The sequence below is a fragment of the Heterodontus francisci genome, chromosome 41 (assembly GCF_036365525.1).
Source record: "Heterodontus francisci isolate sHetFra1 chromosome 41, sHetFra1.hap1, whole genome shotgun sequence".
NCBI classification, from domain to species: domain Eukaryota; kingdom Metazoa; phylum Chordata; class Chondrichthyes; order Heterodontiformes; family Heterodontidae; genus Heterodontus; species Heterodontus francisci.
Window position 1 is genome coordinate 16,993,114 of NC_090411.1, and position 14,613 is coordinate 17,007,726.

At 49.5% G+C, this 14,613-nt stretch overlaps 2 protein-coding genes across 3 annotated transcripts in view; both read right to left on the minus strand.

Annotated features, from left to right (window-relative positions):
* LOC137353280 (ubinuclein-2-like) overlaps positions 1-3,451 on the minus strand; it is a 73,361-nt gene extending 69,910 nt beyond the window's left edge. Inside the window, exon 1 of the mRNA XM_068019380.1 lies at positions 3,142-3,451. Within this exon, the coding sequence (XP_067875481.1) occupies positions 3,142-3,351 (210 nt within the window). The 5' untranslated portion in view covers positions 3,352-3,451. The remainder of the gene's footprint in view (positions 1-3,141) is intronic.
* Positions 3,452-11,332: 7,881 nt separating this feature from the next.
* The window catches only part of ift56 (intraflagellar transport 56), a 73,408-nt gene continuing 70,127 nt past the window's right edge, over positions 11,333-14,613 (minus strand). For both annotated transcript variants that reach the window (XM_068019383.1, XM_068019381.1), the window contains one exon: positions 11,333-12,688. In XM_068019383.1, coding sequence (XP_067875484.1) covers positions 12,577-12,688 — 112 coding nt within the window. In that variant the 3' untranslated portion in view covers positions 11,333-12,576. The remainder of the gene's footprint in view (positions 12,689-14,613) is intronic.

A 14,613-nucleotide genomic window follows, 5' to 3' on the forward strand; every position in this document is an offset into this window, starting at 1 on the left:
GGGCCGACGGAGAGGGGTCTCGGGGGCGGGGGCCGACGGAGAGGGGTCTCGGGGGCGGGGGCCGACGGAGAGGGGTCTCGGGGGCGGGGGCCGACGGAGAGGGGTCTCGGGGGCGGGGGCCGACGGAGAGGGGTCTCGGGGGCGGGGGCCGACGGAGAGGGGTCTCGGGGGCGGGGGCCGACGGAGAGGGGTCTCGGGGGCGGGGGCCGACGGAGAGGGGTCTCGGGGGCGGGGGCCGACGGAGAGGGGTCTCGGGGGCGGGGGCCGACGGAGAGGGGTCTCGGGGGCGGGGGCCGACGGAGAGGGGTCTCGGGGGCGGGGGCCGACGGAGAGGGGTCTCGGGGGCGGGGGCCGACGGAGAGGGGTCTCGGGGGCGGGGGCCGACGGAGAGGGGTCTCGGGGGCGGGGGCCGACGGAGAGGGGTCTCGGGGGCGGGGGCCGACGGAGAGGGGTCTCGGGGGCGGGGGCCGACGGAGAGGGGTCTCGGGGGCGGGGGCCGACGGAGAGGGGTCTCGGGGGCGGGGGCCGACGGAGAGGGGTCTCGGGGGCGGGGGCCGACGGAGAGGGGTCTCGGGGGCGGGGGCCGACGGAGAGGGGTCTCGGGGGCGGGGGCCGACGGAGAGGGGTCTCGGGGGCGGGGGCCGACGGAGAGGGGTCTCGGGGGCGGGGGCCGACGGAGAGGGGTCTCGGGGGCGGGGGCCGACGGAGAGGGGTCTCGGGGGCGGGGGCCGACGGAGAGGGGTCTCGGGGGCGGGGGCCGACGGAGAGGGGTCTCGGGGGCGGACGGAGAGGGGTCTCGGGGGCGGACGGAGAGGGGTCTCGGGGGCGGACGGAGAGGGGTCTCGGGGGCGGACGGAGAGGGGTCTCGGGGGCGGACGGAGAGGGGTCTCGGGGGCGGACGGAGAGGGGTCTCGGGGGCGGACGGAGAGGGGTCTCGGGGGCGGACGGAGAGGGGTCTCGGGGGCGGACGGAGAGGGGTCTCGGGGGCGGACGGAGAGGGGTCTCGGGGGCGGACGGAGAGGGGTCTCGGGGGCGGACGGAGAGGGGTCTCGGGGGCGGACGGAGAGGGGTCTCGGGGGCGGACGGAGAGGGGTCTCGGGGGCGGACGGAGAGGGGTCTCGGGGGCGGACGGAGAGGGGTCTCGGGGGCGGACGGAGAGGGGTCTCGGGGGCGGACGGAGAGGGGTCTCGGGGGCGGACGGAGAGGGGTCTCGGGGGCGGGGGCGGACGGAGAGGGGTCTCGGGGGCGGGGGCGGACGGAGAGGGGTCTCGGGGGCGGGGGCGGACGGAGAGGGGTCTCGGGGGCGGGGGCGGACGGAGAGGGGTCTCGGGGGCGGGGGCGGACGGAGAGGGGTCTCTGGGGCGGGGGCGGACGGAGAGGGGTCTCGGGGGCGGGGGCGGACGGAGAGGGGTCTCGGGGGCGGGGGCGGACGGAGAGGGGTCTCGGGGGCGGGGGCGGACGGAGAGGGGTCTCGGGGGCGGACGGAGAGGGGTCTCGGGGGCGGGGGCGGACGGAGAGGGGTCTCGGGGGCGGGGGCGGACGGAGAGGGGTCTCGGGGGCGGGGGCGGACGGAGAGGGGTCTCGGGGGCGGGGGCGGACGGAGAGGGGTCTCGGGGGCGGGGGCGGACGGAGAGGGGTCTCGGGGGTGGGGGCGGACGGAGAGGGGTCTCGGGAGTGGGGGCGGACGGAGAGGGGTCTCGGGGGTGGGGGCGGACGGAGAGGGGTCTCGGGGGTGGGGGCGGACGGAGAGGGGTCTCGGGGGTGGGGGCGGACGGAGAGGGGTCTCGGGGGTGGGGGCGGACGGAGAGGGGTCTCGGGGGTGGGGGCGGACGGAGAGGGGTCTCGGGGGTGGGGGCGGACGGAGAGGGGTCTCGGGGGTGGGGGCGGACGGAGAGGGGTCTCGGGGGTGTGGTCGGACGGAGAGGGATCTCGGGGGGGGGGCGGACGCAGAGGGATCTCGGGGGGGGGCGGACGCAGAGGGATCTCGGGGGGGGGGTGGATGCAGAGGAATCTCGGGGGGGGGTGGATGCAGAGAAATCTCGGGGGGGGGTGGATGCAGAGGAATCTCGGGGGGGGGGGTGGATGCAGAGGAATCTCGGGGGGGGGGTGGACGCAGAGGAATCTCGGGGGGGGGGGTGGACGCAGAGGAATCTCGGGGGGGGGTGGACGCAGAGGAATCTCGGGGGGTGGGTGGACGCAGAGGGATCTCGGGGGGGGGGTGGACGCAGAGGGATCTCGGGGGTGGGTGGACGCAGAGGGATCTCGGGGGGGGTGGACGCAGAGGGATCTCGGGGGGGGTGGACGCAGAGGGATCTAGGGGGGGGGTGGACGCAGAGGGATCTCGGGGGGGGTGGACGCAGAGGGATCTCGGGGGGGGTGGACGCAGAGGGATCTCGGGGGGGGTGGACGCAGAGGGATCTCGGGGGGGGGGGGTGGACGCAGAGGGATCTTGGGGGGGGGGGGTGGACGCAGAGGGATCTCGGGGGGGGGGGTGGACGCAGAGGGATCTCGGGGGTGGGGGGGTGGACGCAGAGGGATCTCGGGGGGGGGGGAGTGGACGCAGAGGGATCTCGGGGTGGGGTGGACGCAGAGGGATCTCGGGGTGGGGTGGACGCAGAGGAATCTCGGGGGGGGGGTGGACGCAGAGGGATCTCGGGGGGGGGGTGGACGCAGAGGGATCTCGGGGGGGGGGTGGACGCAGAGGAATCTCGGGGGGCGGGTGGACGCAGAGGGATCTCGGGGGGGGGGTGGACGCAGAGGGATCTCGGGGGGGGGGTGGACGCAGAGGGATCTCGGGGTGGGGTGGACGCAGAGGAATCTCGGGGGGGGGGTGGACGCAGAGGGATCTCGGGGGGGGAGTGGACGCAGAGGAATCTCGGGGGGGGGGTGGACGCAGAGGGATCTCGGGGTGGGGGGGGTGGACGCAGAGGGATCTCGGGGGGGGGGGTGGACGCAGAGGGATCTCGGGGGGGGGGGGGGGGTGGACGCAGAGGAATCTCGGGGGAGGGTAACGAATGTGGGGTTTCGGGAAGGTAAGGGAGCGGAGGGTTTCTGCGATGTGGGAGGGGGTTTTGGGGTTACCAACAGATCTCTGGGTTATCCCGAAATCCCAGCACGGAGCTGCTGTCCCGCGGCGCTTACCTTGGCCTCCCGGAGCAGCTCGTTGTAGTTGTACTCGGTGTGGCTCCGGTCGCTCGGTTCACTCAGCCGCAGGCCGAAGCGCACGTTAGCCGGAGCCGGGCCGCTCCGCTCCTCTCGCCGCTTCTTCTTCGCGGTGACCGCGGAAGGCGCGGGCACGGCGTCGGGAGGCGCGGGCACGGTGCTGAAGGCCACCCTCCGCGGTTCTGTCATAGCTGCGCGGGCCGGGCCTGCCGCGCCAGGCCGAGGCCGGGGCCGGGGCCAGGGCCAGGGCCGGGGCCGGCGCCAGGCCGCTGGGTCGCTGCAACGCGATCAAACCCCACTCCCCTCCCCTCACTGAGCCTGCACCAGCGCCGCCATCTTGCGCGTCACGGCAAATGCGCACGCCGCGCACGTTACGTCATGGCAGTGCGTGCTTCCGTCACCACGACACATTCGTCACCGGCACGCACAGATCCTGACACGTCACCTGTCAATCATCTGTTTGGTGATGTCATGCCTTGGAGCCATCTTTGATGCACGAGTCAGTGCTTTGGCAGAGGAGAAAAATTTTCTTTCGGGACTTAAGAAACCCAATGAATGAAAGATAATGAAAGACCTGCATTTCTAAAGCGCCGTCCACGACTTCTGAACATCCCAAAGCACTTTAGAGCCAATGAAATACTTCTGAACTGTGGTCACTGTTGTAATATAAGAAAAGTGTTGAAGGAGGTGGCTTTAAAGACAGTGGTTATCTTTCAAAATTCTATAGATTCTGGAAAGGTTCCTGCAGCCTGGAAGGTAGCAAATGTAACCCCACTATTTAAGAAGGGAGAGCGAGGGAGAATTGGAGAACTACAGACCTGTTAGTTTGATGTCAGTAGTAGGGGAGATGTTAGAATCTATTCTCAAGGATACGATAACTGGACACTTGGAAAATAATGATATGATTGGGCAGGGTCAACATGGATTTATGAAAGGGAAACGTTTGACAAACCTGTTGGAGTTCTTGAGGATGTTACTTGTAGCATAGATAAAGGAGAACTAGTGGAGGTGGTCTATTTGGATTTTTCGAAGGCTTTGATAAGGTCCCACACAGGAGGTTAGTAAACAAACTTACAGCGCATGAGATTGGGGGTAATATACTAGTATGGATTGAGAACTGGTTAACAGACAGAAAGCAGAGAGCAGGAATAAACAGATCATTCTCAGGATGGCAGGCTGTGATTAGTGAAGTACCACAAGAATCTTTGCTTGGGATACAGCTATTCACAATATATATATATAAATATATATATAAATGTTTTGGACATGGGGACTAATTGTAATATTTCCAAATTTGCTGATGACACAAAACTTGGTGGGAATATAAGTTGTGAGGAGGATACAAGGTGGCTTCAAGCAGACTTGGACAGGCTAAGAATAGGCAAGAACATGACAGATGGAATATAATGTGAATAAGTGTGAAGTTATCCACTTTGGTAGAAAAAACAGAAAAACAGACTATTTCTTCAATGGTGAGAGTTTGGGAAGTGTTGGTGTCCAAAGGGACCTCGGTGTCCTTGCTTATGAGTCACTAAAAGCTCCTGAAGGGTCTTTGTGTACGCTATAGTTTAAAAAGCAGGAGCAGGGCTCCACTTGATGCATGAGCCTCAACAGGAATTTCTGGCAGACTATTAAAACTATTGGGGCATCACAACCAGTTTATTATTTATATAATGTTAATCTCAATTCATTGTTATAACATCTGTCAATAAATAAAGAGAAATTGCAATATATTGCTTGCTGTAAAAGTGGGCAAAATAAATATTTGCATTTATCTAGCACTCTAAATGCTTCATATACAACTAAATACTTTTGCAGTGTTCCTGAAGATTTACTCTGATTACGCAGCAAAATGCCACACAAATTCACTCTTTGTCCATTCTTAAAAACATTTTATTAAGGCCTAAATTACTGCAAATTCAGAGTGCAGGTTGTCATAGAAGTTGGAAGAGTGGGAAATCCAGTTATGTGATGAATTCAACAGCATTACAGATGAGCAGACAGGTGGCAGATGGAATTTAATACTGTCAAATGTGAGGGGATGTATTTTGGCAGAAGGAATAGGGAGAGACAATATATACTTAATGGCACACTTCTAAAGAATGTGCCAGAACACAGGGACCTGGGAGTATATGTGCATCAAGCGTTGAGAGAGTGGTTGGTAAAGCATATGGGATCCTGGCCTTCATAAATAGAGGCATTGAGTACAAAAGCAAGGAGGTTATGCTGCACCTTTTTAAAACTCTAGTTGGGCCCCAACTGGAGTATTGTGAATATCCCATTCTGGTTACCACACTTTAGAAAGGATGTGAGGGGCCTTGAGAGGGTGCAGAGGAGATTTACCAGAATGGTTCCAGGGATGGGGGAATTTTAGTTACAAGGTTAGGTTGGAAAAGCTGGGGTTGTTCTCCTTAGAGCAAAGGAGATTGGGGGAGATTTAATAGAGGTGTTCAAGATTATGACAGGCTTAGATAAGTTCGACAAGGAAAATCTGTTCCCATTAACTAAAGGTACAAGGACTAGGGACCACAGATTGAAGGTTTTGGGCAAGAGATGCAGTAGGAAATGTGAGGAAGAACTTTTTTTATGCAGCGGGAGGTAATGACCTGGAACACGCTGCCCACAAGGGTGGTGGAAGCAGAAACAATCAATCAGTGGCTTCAAAAGGAAATTGGATGGCCCCCTGAAGGAAATAAACTTGCAGGGCTATGGAGATCGAGCCAAGGAGTGGGACAGACTGGATAACTGCATGAAGAGACGGCATAGACTTGGTAGGCTGAATGGCCACCTTCTGAACTATAAATGACTCTCTGGCTAGAACTTGCCCCAATTTTAGAAAGGCATTATTAATATTTAGTGAATGATTCACCTCTTCATACTTTCTGCTGCTGAAACCCTTATCTATTCCATTAGTTACCTCTGGACTTGATTATTCCAATGCTCTCCTGGCCGACCTCCCACCTTGTACCCTCCATAAATTTGAGCTCACCCAAAACTCAGTATGGTAACTCACACCAAGGTGGGTTACTAACCTAAATTGAATTATGGTCCAGCAACACCTTGATTTTAAAATTCTCATCCATGTTTTCAAATCCCTCTTTGTTTTCACCCCCTACTATCACTGTAACTTCCTCCAGCTCCACAACTCTCCAAGATTTCTGTGCTCCTCCAATTCTTGCCTCTTGCGCATCCCAGATTTTCATCGTTCCATCATTGGCGGCTGTGCTTTCAACTGCCTGGGCTCTAATCTTTGGGATTCCCTCACTAAACTTCTCCATCTCTCCTCCTTTAAGATGCTTCTTAAATTCTACCCCTTTGACCAAGCATTTGGTCACCAATCCTAATACAGTGTCAAATTCTGTTTGATAAAGCTCCCATGAAGCACCTTGGGACATTTTACTACATTAATGGTGCTATATAAATGCAAGTTGATGTTGTTGATGCTACATTGCCTGTCAATTTACCTGGATTGGGTTGCAACATATTGCTATGAGTTTCTGAAAGTGATTGAGATAAAATGAAGTCATTTTGTCCATTATTTGAGTCTCACCTAGTTGTATTAAACCATAGTACAATTTGGTTACAATAGTTTTAGCACAGACAGTACTTGTCAGACACCACTATAATCATCATTAGCATGCCACTGTATGTGTGTGTGTGTTATACAACTGACTATCCATTGTTCAAAATTCCCCAGTCTAGTTAACTTCTCAGAAGAGGGACTGTATTTAGGGGTAAAATGTTCAGACGTTTATGAGATATTACTTGTAGTTTGACCTGGTCACTGAAACAAGATAACATTCTAATTAGAAATGCATGCAGAATTTCAAAAAAAGATTGTAACATACTATTGGCAACATTTACAACCCTATGATATTTGGAGTCACATATAACATTTTTTTTTTTTTTTAAGGGAATTTAATATAGACTTAACTAAAAAAACATTTGCCAGGCTACTGGGAAAGAGCAAAGGAGTGGGACTAATTGGATAACTCCTTCAAAGAGCCAGCACCTGCGCAATGGGCTGAATGTCCTCCTTCTGTATGGTCATGTCTGTAGAATACTTCACTATTTAATTTTATATTCCTTGATAAATTAGTTTAGTAATTCCTTTTAATCTTCCTTTTTTAAAACTTTTTTCCAAACCTCTTCATAGTCCCTTTTCTCAACCACTGCTTTATTATCTATTTAATTAGTGTACGCCTTTTTCTTTAATTTTTTTCTTTAGTTTATATTTGCTCTTGTCTCTTTAATGGTATTTAATTACTGGTTAGTTTTTTTTTTCTTTCTCCTGAACTCTATTGATCACCTTCTTTAAATATTCCCTGATGCTGTTTTCTCTGTTGTTCAATTATTTTCCATTTTATCGTCCCTCATTCCATTTTCATCTCAAAATAAACTTTTTTCCAGTCTAGTATTTTGATCTTTGTCTTTCTTGTAATTTTTTTCCGGCATTAACTTAAACCATATGTTGTGATTGCTAATGCCTATATGTTCCTTTTGCATGATCAATCCATATGGATTTTGTTTCTATCCTAATATTAGTTATGCTCCTAAATTCAACTGCCATTATTTCAAATTAGTACCCCATCTTCCTTCCTTAATCTTTTCTAAATGTTATAACTTGCAATATTTAAGTGCCAGTCCTGTTCTTTATGTAGCCATAGTTCAGTTATCCCTACTACATCTGGTTCCTTGCTATGAATTAGTGCCTCTAGTTCCCCCATTTTGTTTTAGATCTTGTTCACATTGCTCTACAAGCAATTTAATTCATTTTTATTCATCGGTTTCCTACCCCTTTTCTCTGGCTCTGTCCTTGCCTGAAAGCCGTTCATCTCCAACAACTTCCATTTCTGTTAGATATGGTATTAAACAGGAGCTGGAGGCGGCCATTTGGCCTTTCGAGCCTGCTCCGCCATTCAACAAGATCATGGTTGATCTTCTAACTTAACTCCACTTCCCATACTATCCTCATATCCCTGAATTCTCTTAGTACCCAAAAATCTATTGACCTCTATCTTGAATATACTCGATGACTGAGCATCCACTGCTCTTTGGGGTAGAGCATTCTAAAGATTTACAACCAGTTAGTGAAGAAATTGCTCCTCATCTCAGTCCCAAATATTCTGAGACTGTGGCCCTGTGTTCTAGATTCCTCAGCCAGGGGATACATTTTCCGAGCATCGACACCATCGAGCCCCTTAAGAGTTTTATGTGTTTCAGTTAGATCACCTTTCATTCTTCTAAACACAAGAAAATATAGGCCTTGTCAACTCAATCTCTCCTCATGGGGCAATCACCTCATCCTAGGTACCAGTCTAGTGAATCTTCGTTGCACTCTCTCTAGGGCAACTATGTCCTTCTTTCGGTAAAGACAATAATTTGTGTAAAATAACCAGTTCAGTGACTGAAGACATCATTTTTGGATGGATAGTGGATTGCAGATACAAGAATCAACTCTCCCATACACTTCTGTCGCCATAAAAAGAGTAAACTGGAACTTGATCAGTCTGAGAACACCTCCTAACAGTCGTTTGTCAACTAACTTATTTTTGCAATTTAATTTATTTGCATTCTTTTTGGAGAGGGAATTGTTTTTATTTTACTTGACAAGGGAAACCTCAGAATACATGTAAAACCTTAATCCAGTAGTGGTTTACAGTGCATGAAAACATCCCACAGCCTAGAACAAGCTAACTGCAAAGCCCATGTTAATTATCAATTGCTACAATACAGCCCCACCACATATATCAAGATTTCTACCAGGATGTAGACTATTGTGAAAACTTGTAGTGAAACTCAATAGACCAGTAAATGAACTCGCTCGTGGCTCAATAGGTCTTAGCTTTGTTAAATCAGAGTATGTTATGAGATGCCATTGCATGCAAGGAACTGAAATTTTTAAAAAAACTTAATACAAAACTTATTTCGTACATATAAGTAGCAATGCATCATCGAAAAATCCTACTTGCATTTTAATGTGTGAAGTAAGTCTTGTATGTTAATCTTAAATTCATCAACTCAAACTGCTCCGAACAATGTATACAACACAAAATGCTTTCCCCTGACACAACCCAAAGTTGCAGAGCCAAAATCTGTAATTGAATTGCTGGGTGTTTTTCACAATTCAAGTGTACATAATATGAACATTTCAGACACTCACAATTAAATTTTGCTGCAACGCTAGGACAAGACTGAACTGACTGTAGCAAGTATGTTGAAATTAAAACAATACATTTCACATCAATCAACTGTATTCATGTCATTGACCTGAAATGTCAAGTCTGTTTCTCTCTCTCCACAGATGCTGCCTGACTTGCCAAGTGTTTCTGGCATTTTCTGGTTTTATTTCAGATTTCCACAGTATTTTTGCTCGTATTTTGTTGCGGTGTCGCCAATTGGAAGGACTCTTTCATTTTTAAAAAAAGACCATTTTTCACAGTATTACCTCCAAGTTAAAATAATCACAATAATGCTCCTCAGATCATGCATCATACACATGAATTAATTAAATTCAGAAACAGTGAGTCTAACATAGAAAAACAGACTCCGGTGTTTATCAGTAATTGTTGAGATGCGGGCATCGCTGACAAAGCTGGCAGTTATTCCCCATCCCTAGTTGCCCTGAGGTTGTGGTGTTGGGTCTCCTTCTTGGAGTGGTTTGATGCAACTGAGTGGGTTGCTAGGCCACTTCAGAGGGCAGTTAAGAACCAATCATATTGATGTGGGACTGGAGTCACATATAGATCATTCTGAGTAAAAATAGGTTTACTTCTGGGATTTTATGACCATCTGACAGCTTTATGGTCACTTTTACTGACATCAGCTTTTTTTAAAAAAAAAACTGAATTCAAATTCTCAAACTGCTGATGAGATTTGAACTGGTGTTCTCTGGATTGTTAGTCCAGGCCTCTGGATTACTAGTGTCATAGCATACCCACTGTACTATAGTACTCAGTTAAAGATGCAAAGCCGTGAGGGCCCCACCTCCCCATCTATCACCATCTGACATTTGTGGTAGTCAAGGAGATGCTATTGTTCTCGGTCCAGAAAGGGATTGAGAGTTATAGATATTACAGAACTGTGAGATTGACTGGGGGGTGAGGGGGGTCAGAAGAGGCTACAGAGATCCTGGAGAAGGTTGGGAAAGAGTTCTGAAGGTAATGGTAATCTGTTGAGCAACCAACCAAGGCCCCTTGCATGTTGTCACTGACATAAGCAGCCCTTGCCTCTTATGAACCAAAGCACAACTGTACACATGCAGTCAATGGAATGAGACGTGTTTCAGGCCTAACGATCTACTGCCGGCTTACACTGGATATGGACAAGATGTCCATCATATACTGATCTATCTGATAGGAAGACAAGTGTCCCACTGACAGACCTATTCATTTCAGTCCAAACTACCAACAAACAAATGTATCTAGAAGCATGGAATTATATTGAACTTATAGCACAGAAACAGGCCATTTGGTCCAACTGCTCTGTGTTGGTGTTTATGCTCCACATGACCCTCCTTCCACCCCTCTTCATCTCACCCTATCAGCATATCCTTCCATACATTGCTCCCTCAAGTACTTATCCATCTTTCCCTTAAATGCATCATTAAAAGTAAATTAAAATCAGCAGACAAAATAGGAAGTGTACTGAACTCTGATATGTTTTAACAATTTTCAGAGATCAAAATAACAAAGCATTTCCAGAATTTTGTCCTTTTTTGGAATTCCTTACATTCAATATGCACAATTATGTGTAATAATTTCAGTGTTCCCTCAGCAGCAGTGGAGAAATCAGCTGAAGGGATTTGCAGCATCACTCACTTGCCAACTTTTAAAAAATTTATTAAGTATATGTTTGCCCCAAGAACTGAGAGCTGCCATGCAGACATATCGGGTCCAGACAGCTTCTCACACCTCAGAACAATTTCTTCAAAAAAAAAAACACACATCCTTTCTCAATGGACAAATTAAAATTTTTATCAATTATAACCTTGAGGCAGGGAGCATGAGAGACAGCGTATGAGAGAGAGGGAAATTATCTGTAAACTGGGATCAAACAGCAGGAGCAGTTATAGAATTCACTCAGAAAGAAACATACTCATCTCAGGCAATAAAAAGATTGCATTAGAAATAAATGCTTTATTTACACAAAATAATTTACAAATCTTTGTTTCTAGATGTATTAATTATACAAGAGGTATGTAAAAACAAACATGAAAACAGAATACCAGTAACAGAACTGCATGGTCTCTAGAAAAGGTTGATATTAACCAATAAATATTATTTTTAACAGAATTTTATTTGTGACAATGTTCTTCCCCCGAGGTGCAAACTGGGATAGGGTATGGCCCCATGGACATAGGACACCCTCTGGTACCTCATGCAAATAACCATTCTTTACATGTGTGCCTTGATGGTACGTCTCTGCAGGCTATTCTACCATGACTTTGGGGAGTGGGGAGGGGGTGGGGGACGGGGGAGGGAAAAATCACAGCCATGCCTGATCCATTCTCATTCCATATGCATACGTGCACACTTTCCAGCGCAGGATACTAGATGGCGATGAGGAACATGCTGCCTTCTTTTATTCCCCCGCACCATTCACTATTCCCCAGCTCTGAGCATCAACCTGCTTCTGATGCTGCATTCTAACTGAAAGTGACTGAGCACAGCATGTGGGTTATCTGATGGTTTGATGATCCCTTCTTGCTGCAAGGTGCCCAACTGCTGCTTAGAGCTCCTCCTTGCAGGAATTCTATGTGTGGGGAAGCTGTATCTGGTCTCCATTTGGGGAGATTGTTGCTGAGGCAAATGTTCTGCTGGCATGTTTGGTATTTAAACCATATTACTCACCATGCAACACTGGCTTATAAACAAACAGTCACATGACAACACAGTGTTCCTGTTGGATACTTGGTAGGGTGGGGGTGTGAGGGAGCACAGTTTCCACAACAGATGTTTCATGAAGACCTAATTTATGAAGCCACTTTTGCTCGCGAGCTAGAACACTGCTCCAGCCCACATGAATTGCTGCCCTACATTCTTTTCAGAGGAATGGGTGTGGAGAATAATATAACAGAATAACAGTTAGCATGGAGTAGGTGCCTGTATGATTTGACAGTGTGGATGTTGAAGTGTTTGATACAACCTTTATTCCCCACGTGGGGCCGAGTAACATAAAAATTGTGTCAAACATGTGGTTTTAACTTTGATACAGGATTAATTGCAGTTAGTGGGAAAGGAACAAGTGTTTTCCACGGAACACCGCATGGCATCACCTCATATCGCAAGAGCTCTTTGTCGGGGCTGCGTAATAACTACTCACATGTCAGTGAGAGAAACAGAAGACTCCCACTGAAGACTGCAGCTCCATACTGACTATCAGCCTATTTCCTGATCCTTCTCCTCTGCACCTTTAGACAGCTACTCGATTGTCTTTGGACCATTTCTTTAAGGTACGGATTATGTATTCCACCTGAGGATTCCCAGTATTCCGAAGGAGATGGAGAACTTCTCGCATTGTTTCCCTGGGGAAGGTGTACAAGAACATAGTTAGGACTTTTCATTACAGGGACACATGGCTTCCCCCTCCGTCATCCCATGCTAATTTCTCACCCACTTCGGGGACATAGAGGGTGCGTGGGTGCACTCTCTAACCATTCAATATATCTGCATTCATCTAATTCCAGCCTCTTGGCCAGCCCAATTTTAATCACTCAAACATTGGCGGCCTTGCCTTCAGCTGCCTGGGCCCTGAGCTGTGGAATTCCCTCCATAAACCTCTCCACTTCTCTTTCTTCCTTTACGACACTCCTTTGGCCATCTGCCCTAATATAACTTTATGTGGCTTGGTGTCTAATTTTGCTTTCTAAAACTCCCCTGAAGCACCTTGGGACATTTAATTATGTTAAAGGCAGTATTATATAAATATAAATTGTTGTAATCGCTCTGGCCCTTGGACATCGTCTGGTACTTTGCCCGAGTAGCCATTATTGAAGTGTGAGGCAAGACAGCGAGCAGGCCAGCTGAGTCCAATACTGTCCTCATAAGACCTCCACATGGGCAATTTTCAATAAGAGTCAGATAGCAATCAGGAGTGGCAGCCTGATCGATTGCTCTCCCTAGCCTGAAGTGCTGAGACCAATCACAGAACCCCGCTGCTGCCCTGATTGAAACCAGCTAAGTCAGCACAGAACATAGAATAAGAGAGCAATATAACACAGAAGGAGGCTGTTCAGCACATCGTGCCCATGATGGCTCTTTGAAAGAGCTATCCAAATAGCTTATTCCGCACAGCGCTGTAATTTTTTCCTTTTCAAGTATACAAGCAATTCCCTTTTCAAACTTACTATTGAATTTGTTTCCAGCACCCTTTCAGGCAGCACATTGCAGATCATAACCCCTCATTGCATTAAAAAATTCCATCTCCCTTCTGGTTCTTTTGCCAATTATCTTAAATCTGTTACCTCTGGTTACCAACCATCCTGCCAGTGGAAACAGTTTCTCCTTATTTGCTCTATCGAAACCCCTCAATTTCAATTAACTATTAAATCTCCCCTTAACCTTCTTTGCCCCAAGATGAACAATCCCAGCTTCTCCAGTCTCCATGTAACTAAAGGTGCTCAACCCTGCAGACTGACCCTGATATTACCATGGTCTAAATGGCTCTGCCACTCACTGGATCAAGCCACTGAGCTATCAGCTAAGTTACAATAAATCTCATGTAACTTTGCACTTTCCTTCCTTTTGGTCGGTGTTCCCTCTATTAGACATCACAACCAGAGGTGAAAGTTCATGCAGACAACCTGCTCCCAGACCCCTGCTGTTCTATAACTGGTTATTGGGAGGTTACAAGAAAGCAGCTGGTGTAGAGTTAGGTATCCCAAAATTTCCATCTCTTCATTTGGAGGGGGTGGGGAATGTGTGGCCTTTGCCCTGTGCCAACCCACAAGGAGCATGGCAGAAATAGATAATCCACTGTTAAGGAAGAACCATGGGGAGGAACTCTATTCTGACACCAAGCACACTGCAGTGTAAACCCCCACAAAGACACCATCGATGGTCAGTGCTACTAACATTTTGTGCCACAATGTGGGAGGGCCTGCAACCTAATTTCCCACTCTGCTGAGTCCCTGCTTCAAGCTGTGCTTAGCAGAAGTCAGCAAGAACAGTTGATCCAGGAAGCAGTTAAACCTGCCAGAGAAATTCATTCAGCCAAACAAATGGGCCAGCACTGGAGGTCTGCTGGACGAGTCCTGCTGTCCGACCTTTCCGTTCTGAACACATACGAAAATGACGGGCAGGAAAAGATGCATCAAGCCTGCCCCACAGTCATGATGGTTGTGACATCCTGACTAAGCACTTCTTATCCCCGCCCTCCACCCCCTTCCCACCCTCCTGCACCACAACCATGTAAACTCCTGGGAGAGGGGAAAAAAGAGAAAAAACCCAG